This window comes from Pongo abelii, chromosome 19 (genome assembly GCF_028885655.2).
Source record: "Pongo abelii isolate AG06213 chromosome 19, NHGRI_mPonAbe1-v2.0_pri, whole genome shotgun sequence".
Lineage (NCBI taxonomy): Eukaryota > Metazoa > Chordata > Mammalia > Primates > Hominidae > Pongo > Pongo abelii.
In genome coordinates, this window is record NC_072004.2 from 424965 (window position 1) to 444364 (window position 19400).

General features: G+C 45.3%; 1 protein-coding gene across 1 annotated transcript in view; it reads right to left on the reverse strand.

The window, feature by feature from the left end:
- Positions 1 to 19400, reverse strand: part of VPS53 (VPS53 subunit of GARP complex) — a gene marked incomplete at its 5' end in the record, with an annotated part of 163273 nt that overhangs the window by 85099 nt on the left and 58774 nt on the right. Inside the window, 1 exon segment of the mRNA NM_001133283.1 lies at positions 17289 to 17408. Within this exon segment, the coding sequence (NP_001126755.1) occupies positions 17289 to 17408 (120 nt within the window).

The window sequence follows — 19400 nt, forward strand, 5'->3', positions numbered from 1 at the left end:
TTGTAAACTTGTTTGAGTTCTTTGTAGATTCTGGATATTAGCCCTTCGTCAGATGAACAGATTGCAAAAATTTTCTCCCATTCTGTAGGTTGCCTGTTCACTCTGATGGTAGTTTCTTTTGCTGTGCAGAAGCTCTTTAGTTTAATTAGATCCCATTTGTCAATTTTGGCTTTTGTTGCCATTGCTTTTAGTGTTTTAGACATGAAGTCCTTGCCCATGCCTATGTCCTGAATGGTATTGCCTAGGTTTTCTTCTAGGGTTTTTATGGTTTTAGGTCTAACATTTAAGTCTTTAATCCATCTTGAATTAATTTTTGTATAAGGTGTAAGGAAGGGAACCAGTTTCAGCTTTCTACGTATGGCTAGCCAGTTTTCCCAGCACCATTTATTAAATAGGGAATCCTTTCCCTATTTCTTGTTTTTGTCAGGTTTGTCAAAGATCAGATGGTTGTAGATGTGTGGTATTATTTCTGAGGGTTCTGTTCTGTTCCATTGGTCTATATCTCTGTTTTGGTACCAGTACCATGCTGTTTTGGTTACTACAGCCTTGTAGTATAGTTTGAAGTCAGGTGGCATGATGCCTCCAGCTTTGTTCTTTTGGCTTAAGATTGTCTTGGCAATGCAGGCCCTTTTTTGGTTCCATATGAACTTTAAAGTAGTTTTTTCCAATTCTGTGAAGAAAGTCATTGGTAGCTTGATGGGGATGACACTGAATCTATAAATTACCTTGGGCAGTATGGCCATTTTCACGATATTGGTTCTTCCTATCCATGAGCATGGAACGTTCTTCCATTTGTTTGTGTCCTCTTTTATTTCGTTGAGCAGTGGTTTGTAGTTCTCCTTGAAGAGGTCCTTCACATCCCTTGTAAGTTGGATTCCTAGGATTCCCAAATTCCTAGTTGGATTTTTCTCTTTGTAGCAATTGTGAATGGGAGTTCCCTCGTGATTTGGCTCTCTGTTTGTCTGTTATTGGTGTATAAGAATGCTTGTGATTTTCACACATTGATTTTTGTCTCCTGAGACTTTGCTGAAGTTGCTTATCAGCTTAAGGAGATTTTGGGCTGAGACGATGGGGTTTTCTAAATATACAATCATGCCATCTGCAAACAGGGACAATTTGACTTCCTCTTTTCCTAATCGAATACCCTTTATTTCTTTCTCCTGCCTGATTGCCTTGGCCAGATCTTGCAACACTATGTTGAATAGGAGTGGTGAAAGAGGGCATCCCTGTCTTGCGCCAGTTTTCAAAGGGAATGCTTCCAGTTTTTGCCCATTCAGTATGATATTGGCTGTGGGTTTGTCATAAGCAGCTCTTATTATTTTGAGATACGTCCCATCAATGCCTAATTTATTGAGAGTTTTTAGCATGAAGGGTTGTTGAATTTTGTCAAAGGCCTTTTCTGCATCTATTGAGATAATCATGTGGTTTTTGTCTTTGGTTCTGTTTATATGATGAATTACATTTTTTGATTTGCATATGCTGAACCAGCCTTGCATCCCAGGGATGAAGCCCACTTAATCATGGTGGATAAGCTTTTTGATGTGCTGCTGGATTCGGTTTGCCAGTATTTTATTGAGGATTTTTGCGCCAATGTTCATCAGGGATATTGGTCTAAAATTCTCTTTTTTTGTTGTGTCTCTGCCAGGCTTTGGTATCAGGATGATGCTGGCCTCATAAAATGAGTTAGGGAGGATTCCCTCTTTTTCTATTGATTGGAATAGTTTCAGAAGGAATGGTACCAGCTCCTCCTTGTACCTCTGGTAGAATTCAGCTGTGAATCCGTCTGGTCCTGGACTTTTTTTGGTTGGTAGGCTATTAATTATTGCCTCAATTTCAGAGGCTGTTATTGGTCTATTCAGGGATTCAACTTCTTCCTGGTTTAGTCTTGGGAGGGTGTATGTGTCCAGGAATTTATCCATTTCTTCTAGATTTTGTAGTTTATTTGCATAGGGGTGTTTATAGTATTCTCTGATGGTAGTTTGTATTTCTGTGGGATCAGTGGTGATATCCCCTTTATCATTTTTTATTGCATCTATTTGATTCTTCTCTCTTTTCTTCTTTATTAGTCTTGCTAGCAGTCTATCAATTTTGTTGATCTTTTCAAAAAACCAGCTCCTGGATTCATTGATTTTTTGAAGGGTTTTTTGTGTCTCTATCTCCCTCAGTTCTGCTCTGATCTTAGTTATTTCTTGCCTTCTGCGAGCTTTTGAACGTGTTTGCTCTTGCTTCTGCAGTTATTTTAATTGTGATGTTAGGGTGTCAATTTTAGATCTTTTCTGCTTTCTCTTGTGGGCATTTAGTGTTATAAATTTCCCTCTATACACTGCTTTAAATGTGTCCCAGAGATTCTGGTATGTTGTGTCTTTGTTCTCATTGGTTTCAAAGGACATCTTTATTTCTGCCTTCATTTCATTATGTACCGAGTAGTCATTCAGGAGCAGGCTGTTCAGTTTCCAGTAGTTGAGTGGTTTTGAGTGAGTTTCTTAATCCTGAGCTCTAGTTTGATTGCACTGTGGTCTGAGAGACAGTTCATTATAATTTCTGTTCTTTTACATTTGCTGAGGAGTGCTTTACTTCCAACTACGTGGTCAATTTTGGAATAAGTGTGATGTGGTGCTGAAAAGAATGTATATTCTGTTGACTTGGGGTGGAGAGTTCTGCAGATGTCTATTAGGTCCGTTTGGTGCACAGCTAGTTCAATTCCTGGATATCCTTGTTAACTTTCTGTCTCGTTGATCTGTCTAATGTTGACAGTGGGGTGTTAAAGTCTCCCATTATTATTGTGTGGGAGTCTAAGTCTCTTTGTAGTTTCTAAGGACTTGCTTTATGAATCTGGGTACTCCTGTATTGGGTGCATATATATTTAGGATAGTTAGCTCTTCTTGTTGAATTTATCCCTTTACCATTATGTAATGGCCTTCTTTGTCTCTTTTGATCTTTGTTGGTTTAAAGTCTGTTTTATCAGAGACTAGGATTGCAACCTCTGCCTTTTTTTGTTTTCCATTTGCTTGGTAGATCTTCCTCCATCCCTTTATTTTGAGCCCATGTGTGTCTTTGCACATGAGATGGGTCTCCTGAATACAGCACACTGATGGGTCTTGACTCTTGAGCCAATTTGCCAGTCTGCGTCTTTTAATTGGAGCATTTAGCCCATATACATTTAAGATTAATATTGTTATGTGTGAATTTGATCCTGTCATTATGATGTTAGCTGGTTATTTTGCTCATTAATTGATGCAGTTTCTTCCTAGCATGGATGGTCTTTACAATTTGGCATGTTTTTGCAGTGGCTGGTACCGGTTGTTCCTTTCCATGTTTAGTGCTTCCTTCAGGAGCTCTTGTAGGGCAGGCCTGGTGGTGACAAAATCTCTCAGCATTTGCTTGTCTGTAAAGGATTTTATTTCTCCTTCACTTATGAAGCTTAGTTTGGCTGGATATGAAATTCCGGGTTGAAAATTCTTTTCTTCAAGAATGTTGAATATTGGCCCCCACTCTCTTCTGGCTTACAGAGTTTCTGCCGAGAGATCCGCTGTTAGTCTGATGGACTTCCCTTTGTGGGTAACCCGACCTTTCTCTCTGACTGCCCTTAACATTTTTTTCCTTCATTTCAACTTTGGTGAACCTGACAGTTATGTGTCTTGGAGTTGCTCTTCTCGAGGAATATCTTTGTGGTGTTCTCTGTATTTCCTGAATTTGAATGTTGGCCTGCCTTGCTAGGTTGGGGAAGTTCTCCTGGATAATATCCTGCAGAGTGTTTTCCAACTTGGTTCCATTCTCCCCATCACTTTCAGGTACACCAATCAGATGTAGATTTGGTCTTTTCACATAGTCCCATATTTCTTAGAGGCTTTGTTCATTTCTTTTTACTCTTTATTCTCTAAACTTCTCTTCTTGCTTCATTTCATTCATTTGATCTTCAATCACTGATACCCTTTCTTCCAGTTGATCGAATCGGCTACTGAAGCTTGTGCACTCGTCACGTAGTTCTTGTGCCATGGTTTTCAGCTCCATCAGGTCATTTAAGGACTTCTCTAGACTGGTTATTCTAGTTAGCCATTCGTCTAATCTTTTTTCAAGGTTTTTAGCTTCTTTGCAATGGGTTCAAACTTCCTCCTTTAGTTCAGAGAAGTTTGATCGTCTGAAGCCTTCTTTTCTCAACTCGTCAAAGTCATTCTCCGTCCAGCTTTGTTTCGTTGCTGGCGAGGCACTTTGTTCCTTTGGAGGGGGAGAGGCACTCTGATTTTTAGAATTTTCAACTTTTCTGCTGTTTTTTCCCCATCTTTGTGGTTTTATCTACCTTTGGTTTTTGATGATGGTGATGTACAGATGGGGTTTTGGTGTGGATGTCCTTTCTGTTTGTTAGTTTTCCTTCTAACAGTCAGGATCCTCAGCTGCAGGTCTGTTGGAGTTTGCTGGAGGTCCACTCCAGACGTTGTTTGCCTGGGTATCAGCAGCGGAGGCTGCAGAATAGCAAATACTGCTGAACAGCAAATGTTGCTGCCTGACTTCGTCTCAGAGGGGTACGTGGCTGTGTGAGGTGTCAGTCTGCCCCTACGGGAGGGTGCCTCCCAGTCAGGCTACTCGGGGGTCAGGGACCCACTTGAGGAGGCAGTCTGTCTGTTCTTAGATCTCAAATTCCATGCTGGGAGAACCACTACTCTCTTCAAAGCTGTCAGACAGGGACATTTAAGTCTGCAGAGGTTTCTGCTGCCTTTTGTTCGGCTATGCCCTGCCCCGGAGGTGGAGTCTACAGAGGCAGGCAGGCCTCCTTGAGCTGTGGTGGGTTCCATCCAGTTCCAGCTTCCTGGCCACTTTGTTTACCTACTCAAGCCTCAGCAATGGCGGGCGCCCCTCCCCCAGCCTTGCTGCCGCCTTGCAGTTTGATCTCAGACTGCTGTGCTAGCAATGAGCGAGTCTCCATGGGTGTGGGACCCTCCGAGCCAGGCACGGGATATAATCTCCTGGTGTGCCGTTTGCTAAGACTGTTGGAAAAGCGCAGTATTAGGCTGGGAGTGACCCAATTTTCCAGGTGCCGTCTGTCACAGCTTTGCTTGTCTATGAAAGGGAATTCCCTGACCCCTTGCGCTTCCCAGGTGACGCGATGCCCTGCCCTGCTTCGGCTCATGCTTGATGGGCTGCACCCACTGTCCTGCACCCACTGTCCGACAAGCCCCAGTGAGATGAACCCGGTACCTCAGTTGGAAATGCACAAATCACCTGTCTTCTGTGTCGCTCAAGCTGGGAGCCGTAGACTGGAGCTGATCCTATTCAGCCATTTTAGAACCGCCTGTGTCGCCATGTTCTTCATTTTCAAAGTCACCTCTTGAGACAGGCTGGACCTGGCTATGTTACTAGTGAGCCGCATAATCACAAGTCACTTCCTCTCCGTGGGTCACAACTTTGAATAGCTGTGAAATAAGAGGGTGGGGCTAGCGGCCCATACTAGATGATTCTATGTCCTCTCCAGTACTGATTATTCCACAACACCCATCTTACGGTGCCAACTGGCTTTACAGGTGGCTAGAGGTTAGATGTATGCTTAATCCTGGAGCAGAAGGATATGCATATAAATGTCAATGTTTCCAACAGCAGTTTTTTTCTTTTTTTTTCTTTTGAGACGAAGTCTCACTCTTGTCTCCCAGGCTGGAGTGCAATGGTATAATCTCAGCTCACTGCAACCTCCGCCTCCTGGGTTGAAGGGATTCTCCTGCCTCAGCTTCCCAAGTAGCTGGGATTACAGGTGCCTGCCACCACGCCTGGCTAATTTTTTGTATTTTTAGTAGAGACAGGGTTTCACCATGTTGACCAGGCTGGTCTCGAACTCCTGATCTCAGGTGATCCGCCCGCCTCGGCCTCCCAAAATGCTGGGATTATAAGCGTGAGCCGCTGTGCCCGGCCTCTACCAACAGCAGTTTGTGAAGTGGCTATCAATGCCTCAGATGAAAGAGCAACCATTCCCTTACAGACATCACCGATGGTATCTATAGACCCCAACCTCAATCCTATGCATTTTCAGGGTGAGATGTGAATTACAGTCTTTATAAGCAATTGCTTAAATAGGATTCTAGAAAGAAGTCAACAGACTTGAAAGAATGTATCTTTGGCCTCACTCCTTTAAACTTACTCTTCTAACCATAAAAATTTCCTATTACAAAGAGGTAGCTCAACTGATAACTGTCAGCAAAGCAGACATATGTGCTGAACTACCAAGATTTCCTAGTCATTCCTTTCTTTTCAGACTGGAGTACAGTAGTGCATTTGTGGCTCACTGCAACCTCAACCTCCCAGGGTCAAGTGATCCTCCCTTCTCTCAGCCTCCTGAGTATCTGGGACTATAGGTGTGCACCTCCACGCCAAGCTAATTCTTGTATTTTTTGTAGAGATGGAGTTTTGCCATGTTGCCCAAGCTGGTCTCAAACTCCTGGGCTCAAGCGATCTGCCCACTTCAGCCTCCCAAAGTGCTAGGATTACAGGCGTGAGCCACCGTGCCCAACTGATTTCCTAGCCATTCTTGTGAAAGTCCACCTACAACTCATAGAGAACAGGGAAAACAAAAATTCCTCCTGGCATCCAAGTAAGTTCAGCCTGTTGCATGGTGGCAACCCCAAATGGGTCACTCTTCAGAAACAAAAGATTCACTGTGCTGCCCAGAAAGGAAAGTCAACCAGGTGGTTTCTGGCATCCTCCATGACACGTGACTGCAGGGCTGTTCAAAGGCGTCCTCTGTACCACGTGACTGCAGGCCTGTTCCAAGGTGCCCTTTCCTAAAGGTATTCTCAGCTTTTCGTAAGGGGCAGTCGCAGACAGACAGCAAATTATGAACATTGTTCAGATATCTGTGGATAAAGTAGCCCTGAGACTTTTGTTACCTTGTGAGTAACAGTCCCAAAGAAAACACCCCCAGCAGTTCCCAAATAAATATACTGCCCTCCCAAACCACAGTCTTCTAAACAGCAGGGTTAATTAGTCAGATGCTACAGTTCAAACAGGCATCATAAAGAACCTCAGCCTAGGATCTTGAGTGACCCCGTGAGACACTTCTGAGATCATCAAGGACAACACTCATACTTGGCAACCGAGGACAACACTCATACTTGGAAAGTGAGGACAATACTCATACTTGGAAACCGAGGACCACACTCATACTTGGAAAGCGAGGACAACACTCATACTTGGAAAGCGAGGACAACACTCATACCTGGCAACCGAGGACAACACTCATACTTGGCAACCGAGGAAAACACTCATACTTGGAAACCGAGGACAACACTCATACTTGGAAATCGAGGACAACACTCATACTTGGAAATCGAGGACAACACTCATACTTGGAAACCGAGGACAACATTCATACTTGGCAACTGAGGACAACACTCATACTTGGAAACCGAGGACAACACTCATACTTGGCAACTGAGGACAACACTCATACTTGGAAACCGAGGACAACACTCATACTTGGCAACCCAGGAGGCCCAGAAGGAACTCGTCGAAGCCATAGAGCTGTGCAGTCCGTTTCCAGGTTGAGTTCTTTTTTCACTCCACCATGAGACCTGCCAAGCCTTTCTCACATTTATAAGAGGTTAGAAATGGCTGTGAAAAATATATTTTTGTTCAAGAGTTTCATGGTTTTCAAGAGAATGTAAGACTCTTCCATTCTTCATTGGGAAATACTGACTGATGACTAGAAACATTCCCTTTCATGGATATGCTTAGGCCAGGAGGAGTTGAAATGTAAAGATGCTAAAGAAAAAACTCTTTCCTCCAATGCTACATTAAGCATGGAAGCATTTGCCAGAAGGGTAGCTGGAAGAATTAGCTATGCTCAAATCAAGGCTCATGAACTTCCTATTGCAAATGTACAGGCAAAGATTTCAGAACACAACTTTTCACATGACTTCTACAATTTACAGACAGCAAGACAGTAAATTTCAGAAACGGAAGCAATGCAGAGGGTAGTAACCCGCCTGCCATCTCCTGCCCCTCACAACAAATAGCTATTTCTATCATTTCCAGATGGTTCTACCATCAGCACGTAAACATAAGGGAAGAAAATTCACCAGAAAGGATGCTAAAAATAAGAAGTCTGGACTTTTCTCAAACTTTTAATACCTCTTAAAAAAACACTTCTAGTCAAGCACTGAAAATAAAAATAAGAAGCTGTCTCCTCTTGTGCTCTTTTTAGTGTTACTTTTTTTTTTTTTTTTTTTTCCTGAGACGGGTCTGCTCTCTTGCCCAGGCTGTAGTGCAGTGGCACAGTCTTGGCTCACTGCAGCCTCCACTTCCGGAGCTCAAGTGATCCTCCCACTTCAGCCTCCCGAGTAACTGGAACCACAGGCACACACCACCACACCAGCTCACTTTTTGTATTTTTGGTAGAGACAGGGTTTCACCATGTTGTCCAGGCTGGTCTGGAACTCCAGAGCTTAAGCGATCTGCCTGTCTCGGCCTCCCAAAGTGCTGGGATTACAGGTATGAGCCACCATGCCCAGCCTTTTTGGTGTTACTTAATAGTACATATTCTGTATTAACCTACACAAAATTATCACAAATAGAGATTGTGAAATGAACTAAAAGAAAAGTAAATCCTCCTGTGTTTGCAGCAACCCTACGTGATAATGAACGTTTGGAGCACTGAAATATATTCATAGAATGTTGGATTTTCTATTTTTCAGGGAATGTGATTATAACAGTGATTATAAAGTTCCTTCAAATTTTTAAAACTACCTCTTTGAAAAAATGTTGAAAAGCGAAGAGCCCACCAAAAGTACAGGCAGCAAAAGCAAAAAGAAACAAGTGGGACTACATCAACCTAAAAAGCCTGTTAGAGAAACGCAGGTGGAAACCACAATGCAGTGTCACCTCACATCCTAATGGGGTCACGTTTTCATGTTTATTGGCCATTTATATATCTTCTTTGGAGAAATGCTTATTCAAATCCTTTGCTCGTTTTTTAATTGAGTTGTTTGGCTTTTTGTTGTTGATTTTTGGGAATTCTTTATATATTTTAGATATTAATCCATTATCAGACAAATGATTTGGAAATATTCTTCCCATTCTGTGCATTGCCATTTTACCCTGCTGATAGTGTGTTTTCATGCACAAGTTTTAAAATTTTTCATAAAGTCCAATTTATCTATGTTTTTCTTTTGCTGCCTAGGACTTTGGTGTCATATCCAAGAAACTGCTGCCAAATACAGTGCTGTGAAGATCTGCTCTTCATTTTCTTCTAAGAGTTTTAGAATTAGGTTTTACATCTAGGTTATAGATCCATTTTGAGTTATTAACGAATCCCTACACTGGTTTCTGCCAAATAAAAGTTAGTTCTGTCATGTTCCTGCCACGCACAACCCCCTCCTTTATACCGACTGGAGATCGGCTTCCACACACATCTCCGTGACCGCGTGGCAACTGCCTGATAAGGGTCTTATCTTTTCTAACCTGTACCACCAACTGGAGATCGGCTTCCACACACACCTCCGTGACCGCGTGGCCACTGCCTGATAAGGGTCTTATCTTTTCTAACCTGTACCACCAACTGGAGATCGGCTTCCACACACACCTCCGTGACCGCGTGGCCACTGCCTGATAAGGGTCTTATCTTTCCTAACCTGTACCACCAACTGGAGATCGGCTTCCACACACATCTCCGTGACCACGTGGCCACTGCCTGATAAGGGTCTTATCTTTTCTAATCCATACCACTGACTGGAGATCGGCTCCCACACACATCTCCATGACTGCGTGGCAACTGCCTGATAAGGGTCTTATCTTTTCTAATCCATACCACTGACTGGAGATCGGCTCCCACACACATCTCCGTGACCCCATGGCCACTGCCTGATAAGGGTCTTATTTTTTCTAACCCATACCACCAACTGGAGATCGGCTCCCACACACACCTCCGTGACTGCATGGCCACTGCCTGATAAGGGTCTTATCTTTTCTAACCCGTACCACTGACTGGAGATCAGCTCCCACACACATCTCCGCAATCGCGGGGCCACTGCCTGATAAGGGTCTTATCTTTTCTAATCCATATCACTGACTGGAGATTGGCTCCCACAAACGTTTCCGTGACCACGTGGCCACTGCCTGATAAGGGTCTTATTTTATCCAGACTCCTGTACCTCTATAATCCACTAGACTTTTACAAAATACAAGTGAGATCATGCCCCCCACACTTAAAATCTTTCACTGTCAAATAAAAAATAAATTATTTAGCAAGGCATATAAAACCTGACCCAATCTACCTACGCAGCTTTGTCTCCCTCTGCTGCCTCCAAACTCCATGAGACTCCCTCTTCCTTCTTTCCCCACTTACTGTCATGTTGGTAAGATCCCACCCATTCTTTTAAGATTCAGATTAAAATGGAATTTGTCTATGACCCCTGGCCTCAGCCCCTGCTTCAGCCTATCAATTCCTCTTCTGAGATCCTGCTATGCCTTGTACAGCATATACCAGTTTTGTGACATCTGTTATGCTGGAATCTTCTATTAATGTCTTTCTTCTCCATACAAAAATGGTGAACTCTCTGAAGGCAGAGAGTGTGTATTTCTTATCTTTGTGCCTTCAGTCACCTAGCACAGGGCCTAGGATGTAGAAAACGCAGAGTAAACATCTATCATGTAAATGAAGAAAAGAACAAATGAATGTGAAAGAGATCAACTCTGAATCATCCTGAAAGCAGGGGTAGAAGGGACTGCCTTCCCCCTCCTCCCCGATCCGCTGACAGCAAGTCTGCCTGCTCCATGCAAGCTCCTTCTTTCTCGTAGCTCATAAAGTCCTGTTCGCCTGCTTTCTTGGCAGCCTCACAGTCCAGTCTGATAAGGCGATCAGCCGACTCTAGGTGTGAGGGGTAGTCAGGATGAGGGAAAGGGTGGCGATTTCCCTAGCGTTCTGCCAAGCTCTGCTCCAACATTCCCTAATAGTTATTTGGCATTTCCCTGACAAGATGCACACTGAGCACACATTGCAACCTCCCATTCCTGCCCCGGAGCCTTAGAAATAATAAAAAGATTTTCATGAAAATCCAAATCCAGGCAAGAAAAGTGGTTTACTAGAAGCCTGAGAACTTCCTGGTAGGAAGGATGACACAAAATCACTGCCCAAAAATGCTTCTCAAAAATGAAAGACATGAAGGTGGCGATACCAGGAGCAGGATGGAGCCCTGGGACCGCTGCCAGCGGGACATGCTGTGCCCTGCAATAGGAGTAATCAGCCGCTGTCCATGTCTGCACCCACACCGTGAACGCGTGAATGCTCACGTCAGGTGGCAGGGGTGGGCCTCTGGGTCTGAGAACTTCAGCAGTAAGCCAGAGGGGCTGCCAACACCCAAGAAGACCAGGGAGCCTCCAAGCCTAGGAGATCAGCTGCTGGGACACCCACCTGGCAGGTTTCTCCAGGTCTGGCCTCCCTCACTTTGGAAGAGCTGTCTGTGATACACTTAGCCAAGTAGCAATTCCCATTTCGCACCCACAAGCAGGTAGCAGTAAAACAGCATTCTTAATCAGAAGAATAGAGAATGTCAAAAATAAAAATGAGGCTGGGCACGGTGGCTCACACCTGTCATCCCAGCACTTTGGGAGACTGAGGCAGGAGTATCACTTGAGGTGTCAAGAGTTCTAGACCAGCCTGGCCAACATGGTGAAACCCCGTCTCTACTAAAAATACAAAAATTAGCTGGACATGGGTGGTGGGTGCCTGTAGTCCCAGCTACTTGGGAGGCTGAGGCAGGAGAATTGCTTGAACCTGGTAGGCGGAGATTGCAGTGAGCTGAGATTGTGCCACTGCACTCCAGCCTGGGTGATGGAGTGAAACTTGGTCTCAAAAAATAAATAAATAAAATAAAATAATATAAAAATGAGGTTTCAGCTAAGAATCACTAAACATTTGAGAAATGCTAGAGAGAATTGCCATGCTGAACAAACTGAAGATCTTACACTGGAGGACAGAGGAATGCAACGGGCACTGCAGATCTTACACTGGAGGACAGAGGAATGCAACAGGCACTGAAGATCTTACACTGGAGGACAGAGGAACGGAACAGGCACTGCAGATCTTACACTGGAGGACAGAGGAACGGAACAGGCACTGCAGATCTTACACTGGAGGACAGAGGAACGGAACAGGCACTGAAGATCTTACACTGGAGGACAGAGGAACGGAACAGGCACTGCAGATCTTACACTGGAGGACAGAGGAACGGAACAGGCACTGAAGATCTTACACTGGAGGACAGAGGAACGGAACAGGCACTGCAGATCTTACACTGGAGGACAGAGGAACGGAACAGGCACTGCAGATCTTACACTGGAGGACAGAGGAACGGAACAGGCACTGCAGATCTTACACTGGAGGACAGAGGAACGGAACAGGCACTGCAGATCTTACACTGGAGGACAGAGGAACGGAACAGGCACTGCAGATCTTACACTGGAGGACAGAGGAACGGAACAGGCACTGCAGATCTTACACTGGAGGACAGAGGAACGGAACAGGCACTGAAGATCTTACACTGGAGGACAGAGGAACGGAACGGGCACTGCAGATCTTACACTGGAGGACAGAGGAACGGAACGGGCACTGCAGATCTTACACTGGAGGACAGAGGAACGGAACGGGCACTGCAGATCTTACACTGGAGGACAGAGGAACGGAACGGGCACTGCAGATCTTACACTGGAGGACAGAGGAACGGAACGGGCACTGCAGATCTTACACTGGAGGACAGAGGAACGGAACGGGCACTGCAGATCTTACACTGGAGGACAGAGGAACGGAACGGGCACTGCAGATCTTACACTGGAGGACAGAGGAAAGGAACGGGCACTGCAGATCTTACACTGGAGGACAGAGGAATGGAACGGGCACTGCAGATCTTACACTGGAGGACAGAGGAATGGAACGGGCACTGCAGATCTTACACTGGAGGACAGAGGAATGGAACGGGCACTGCAGATCTTACACTGGAGGACAGAGGAATGGAACGGGCACTGCAGATCTTACACTGGAGGACAGAGGAATGGAACGGGCACTGCAGATCTTACACTGGAGGACAGAGGAATGGAACGGGCACTGCAGATCTTACACTGGAGGACAGAGGAATGGAACGGGCACTGCAGATCTTACACTGGAGGACAGAGGAATGGAACGGGCACTGCAGATCTTACACTGGAGGACAGAGGAATGGAACGGGCACTGCAGATCTTACACTGGAGGACAGAGGAATGGAACGGGCACTGCAGATCTTACACTGGAGGACAGAGGAATGGAACGGGCACTGCAGATCTTACACTGGAGGACAGAGGAATGGAACGGGCACTGCAGATCTTACACTGGAGGACAGAGGAATGGAACGGGCACTGAAGACCTTACACTGGAGGACAGAGGAATGGAACGGGCACTGAAGATCTTACACTGGAGGACAGAGGAATGGAACGGGCACTGAAGATCTTACACTGGAGGACAGAGGAATGGAACGGGCACTGAAGATCTTACACTGGAGGATAGAGGAATGGAACAGACACTGCAGATCTTACACTGGAGGACAGAGGAATGGAACGGGCACTGCAGATCTTACACTGGAGGACAGAGGAATGGAACAGGCACTGAAGATCTTACACTGGAGGACAGAGGAATGGAACGGGCGACCCAGCGCTTTAACATAATTTCTATTCTGTAGGAGAGACACGAGAATATTATGCCCGTGAGAAAAGAATCAGCTAGATATGCTGGAAATTAAATAGCTGGATTGTTAAAATAAAAATTCAACAGCTGGGCCAAATAGCAGAATGGATGCAAGTGAAGAATAAATTAAAATAGGAAGACTGGGTTGAGGAATTCTTTCAGAAAGCAGTTCAAAAGGACAAAGAGACGGAAAGCATGAAAGGAAAATTAAGAGACATGGCAGCAGATCTAGAAGATCCAACGTTCACGTAACAAGAATTCCACAAGGAGAGAATGCAGAGACCAAGTTGTAGAGACTACTCAAAGAAAGGAATAAAGGAGAATAATTTCTTAGAGTATGAGAAACTCGTGAGTGTTTAGATGAAGAATACAACCGGGGCTAGGTACAGTGGCTCACGCCTGTAATCCCAGCACTTTGGGAGGATGAGGCAGGAGGAACACTTGGGCCCAGGAGTTGAAGACCAACCTGGGCAACATAAGAAGATCCCACCTCTACAGAAAAATGTTAAAAATCAGGCAGGCATGGTGATATTTGCCTGTATTCCTGGCTACTCTGGAGGTGGAGGCAGGAGGATGGCTTGAGCCCAGGAGTTCCAGGTTGCAGTGAGCTATGGCCACTGCACTCCAGCCTGGGCAACACAGCAAGACTCTGTCTCAAAAAAACAAAACAAAACACTAATTTTACTAGCTACAAGGGAAATGAAAATTAAAGGAACTGGATACCGTTTTCAACCATGAGATAGATAAAAATGAAAAACAACAATATCAAGTGTTGCTGAGGGTAAGGGTGCTCTCATACTGTACAGATCGTACTACAAGTATATAAAGCTTTGCTGGAGGGCAAATGGGCAGTAGTTACTAAAATTTTAAATGTATACAAACCTATAACCCAGAATCTGTCCCAGAGAAATACTTGCATATGTGCAAAAGGGGGCACATTTTAAAAATTAGAAACAACGACCTAGTGCTACCAAAATGGTGAAATAATCTGTGGTGTGTTACGCTATGGGGTTCTGTGCATCAATTCCAGAGAATGAAGCAGGTCTATACATACTGATAAGAAAAAAAAATCTAAAATACATATGGTTGAAAACAAAAAGCAGTTTTTAGAATAAAGTGTGAGGTATGAAACCATTTAGTTAAAACAAAACAAAGCAAAAACAAAACCATTAACTGAAACTACAGATTTATGTAAATACACACAAAAATCCAGAGCGATAGCCATTAAAACTATAGATTTATGTAAATACACACACAAATCCGGAGCGATAGCCATTGAAACTATAGATTTATGTAAATACACACACAAATCCAGAGCGATAGCCACTGAAACTATAGATTTATGTAAATACACACACAAATCCAGAGCGATAGCCATCGAAACTATAGATTTATGTAAATACACACACACAAATCCAGAGCGATAGCCATCGAAACTATAGATTTATGTAAATACACACACAAATCCAGAGCGATAGCCATCGAAACTATAGATTTATATAAATACACACACAAATCCGCAGAGATAGCCATTGAAACTATAGATTTATATAAATACACACACACAAATCCGCAGCGATAGCCACTGAAACTACAGATTTATGTAAATACACACACAAATCCGGAGCGATAGCCATTGAAACTATAGATTTATGTAAATACACACACATAAATCCGCAGCGATAGCCATTAAACTGATAAACAGTTACCACCTCTGAGGACAACAATGGGATTCTGAAGTCTAGGTAAAGGGAACTTAAGTTTCATCTGTATACATATTTGACCTTTTTAAACAAGAGAAAATGTAGAGCCAGGTGCAGTGGCTCACGCCTGTAACCCCGGTGCACTGGGAGCCCAAGACCAGCCCTGGGCCACAGAGTGAGACCCTGTCTCTACAAAAAAGTAACAACGTTAGTTGGGTGAGGTGCTGCGTGCTTGTAGTCCCAGCTACTTGGGAAACTGTGGTGGGAGGATCAGTCGAGCCCAGGAGTTCCAAGCTGCAGTGAGCAGTAATTGTGCCACTACACTCCACCCTGGGTGACAGAGTGAGACCCTGTTTCTATTTTTTAAAGTACATGTGTATTTCTTATATAATTACAAATAAGGAAACTTAAGGAAAACAAAGGAGCCTGTAGCCTTCGGGCAGAATCAGAAACACAGCTGCTGCTCAGTGGCAACGCCTTCATTTCTTCTTTGCTGCCAGGAAGTTTAGATTTGTCAATTGTGACGGTCTCTGCCTTCTCAGTGTTCTTCCTGCGCCTCCTTCTAACAGAAAGGCACTGCATCAACTCCTCCTCATCATCTTCCTTCGCTCTGAGAAACTACTTTCCTTTCCACTGGATCTGAATCTGGGATTAAAACTCAACAGCAATAAGAAGGAAAGAATAAGGTTGGGGGGAAAGTCATCTTTTTATCTTATCTAAAGTTTTAGTGGCTCACTGTATTTTTTTTTTTTTTTTTTTGAGTCTCGCTCTGTCGCCCAGGCTGGAGTGCAATGGCACGATCTCAGCTCACTGCAACCTCCGCCTCCCGGGTTCAAGTGACTCTCCTGCCTCAGCCTCCCAAGTAGCTGGGATTACAGGCGCCCGCCACCATGTCCAGATAATTTTTGTATTTTTAGTAGAGACAGGGTTTCGCCATGTTGGCCAGGCTATTCTTGAACTCCTGACCTCAGGTGATCCACCCACCTCGGCCTCCCAAAGTGCCGGGATTACAGGTGTGAGCCACCATGCCCGGCCGTGGTTCACCGTATTTTCTAAAGACCGCCCATCCCACGTGCTTTTTGTAACAATGTGCCTTTGACATTCCTCCCGTTAGCGGGTGGGAGAAGACTGTTCCTTCCTCTTGAATCTCAGCAGCCTTGTGACTATGGCGGAGGTGATGCTATGAAATTTCCAAGGCTTGGTTCTCTCGGGACGCTCATTCTTGGAACCAGCCACCTTACCGTGAGGAAGTCCAAGCAGCCCATGGAAGACAACAAAGAATCCCAGCAACGGCCTGGCCGAGCTCCCGGCTGACAGCAAGCACCAAGGTGCCAGCCCTGAGAGTGAGCCAATGCATTCTCCAGTCCCCTCTTGAGTTGCCTCGGCTAATGCTGCACGGAGCAGGGATGAGCTGGTCCCCGAGCCAGGCCAAATTATACGTGCAAAACAATTATTGTTTTAAGCTACTAAGTTTTGTGCTGGTTTGTTACAAAGAAATAGATACCTAGAACAGATTCTCTCACAAATGGGGACAACTGAGAGTTGTCCATATATACAACTGCAACTATCTACCATAGGCAGCTTTGGAAGACATGGTATGGGGTAAAGTGGGGGGACGTCTGCACCAGACAAAGTTAGATCAGGTGGCATCTGAGGTTCCTTCACACACTAAGATTCTGCAGTGAACACGCTGAGCTAAGTGCTTAAGCACTTCCTAGCACCAGGTCCTTTTCCGAAAGCAAGATCACTTAATCCGGTGACGGTCTGCCTTTCAGAAAGTTTAGCTGCCGGATCTGTGGAATCCCCATATACTTTCCCTCCAGTGACAGTTTACCTTTCGGAAAGCTGCCGGATCTGCGGAATCCCCATATACTTTCCCTCCGGTGACAGTTTACCTTTCGGAAAGCTGCCGGATCTGCGGAATCCCCATATACTTGTGGAAGTGCTCCAGGACATTCATCACACCCTGAAGGAGATTAGCAACTTCTCCGTATTGTCTTCGCCTGGTCATGGCTCTGCAAGGAAAGAGTAAGTTTAAAAGTCTAGAAAAACACTAAGGACACAAGATACAGACACAGAACAACCTACGCTAGCTCTCAAACAGAGATCAACTCAGCTGAATCAACGTTCACTGAGCGCTGAGTATATAAGCTGCTGTGCATTGTGGGAGGAAAAAACAGGATCTGGTCCAAATCCTCAAGGTGACATCATATAGTAAGGGAGAGAGTCAAGTACACATCTAACTAGTATCAAAAAGGATGAACTATGTTCTAAACAGAAGTTATGTGCTACAGCGGGAAGAATGTGTGGGTGATGAATTCTCATTCGGTGTGGGGAGGGGAATCTGGGAAGACGATGAATTTAGAATTTGGGTTGGATATTATGGGATTAGCAAGCTTGGGACAGAGAACAGGGGTAGGGATGTTACTATCTGAGGATTACAGCCTATGAGCAAACCAAACACAAAGGGCGCAGCCGGGCGCGGTGGCTCAGCCTATCATCCCCGCACTGTGGGGGGCCGAGGTGGCTCAGCCTGTCATCCCCGCACTGTGGGAGGCCGAGGTGGCTCAGCCTGTCATCCCCACACTGTGGGAGGCCAAGGTGGCTCACACCTGTCATCCCCGCACTGTGGGACGCCGAGGTGGCTCACACCTGTCATCTCCGCACTGTGGGAGGCCGAGGCAGGCAGATCATGAGGTCACGAGATCGAGACCATCCTGGCCAACATGGTGAAACACCGCCTCTACTAAAATACAAAAAATTAGCTGGGCGTGGTGGCAGGCGCCTGTAATCCCAGCTACTTGGGAGGCTGAGGCAAGAGACTCGCTTGAACCTGGGAGGCAGAGGTTTCAGTGAGCCGAGATCGCGCCACTGCACTCCAACCTGGGCGACAGTGGGAGACTCCGTCTCAAAAACAAAAACAAAAACAAAAATACACAAAGAGCAGCGCTTTACCTATTAACTGAAATCTGTAGGTTCTAAGGCACCTGTGCCACAGACCTCTACTTTCCCTACTGCTAAGGTTAATGATGCTTAAATAAAAGGATGCTGATAAAATCAAGTTACACACAGGGAGGAAATATAAACTATTAGATCTAAATTTTTCATTAGGATTGGGCTATTTCATTAAATTTGTAATTTATGATTTTCCGTAAGAGGCACTGAAAAAGACAGGATTGGCCAGGCGCGGTGGCTCACGTCTGTAATCCCAGCACTTTGGGAGGCCGAGGCGGGCGGATCGTGAGGTCAGGAGATCGAGACCATCCTGGCTAACACGGTGAAACCCCGTCTCTACTAAAAATACAAAAATTAGCCGGGCATAGTGGCGGGCGCCTGTAGTCCCAGCTACTCAGGAGGCTGAGGCAGGAGAATGGCGTGAACCCGGGAGGCGGATCTTGCAGTGAGCCCAGATCGTGCCACTGCACTCCAGCCGGGGCAACAGAGCCAGACTCCGTCTCAAAAAAAAAAAAAAAAAGAAAAACACAGGATCAAGTTCAAGCCAAGGTGTTCCATTGCTACCACTGTCTGGGTCTTACCACCGCCTGGTCTTACCACCGCCTACTCTTACCACTGCCTGGTCTGATGGTTTGGTGGACGCCAACCACCCGAGGAAGGAACAAATGCGACCGCCCTCCGGTATCCCTGTGGCCGCTGCTCTCACTGCTCACAGGAGAGTGGACCGGGGTCCCTGGAGCTCATCCAATACCTAGAGAGGTCAGGAAGGGGCCCACCCCTCCTCCTCTTTCCCTCAACGCACTCTCCCACTTCCCCCACCCAGGACTTCGAATGCTGCATCTCAGTTTCTATGAAGATGCGCTTTCCCTGTCCACACACGGAATCACACTGAGGCTGGAGCAGGGGGAGTCCCCAGCCTGAGACAGGCCACAGAGGTGAGCTGGAGTGTCAGAATCTTGCTAGTAAAGGAGGCTTTAGATTGCTCCTTTGTAGTAAATCACCAGCTCTTCCTTCTCTATTTCTAATGTTCTGATGTATCATTCCCTCTACAA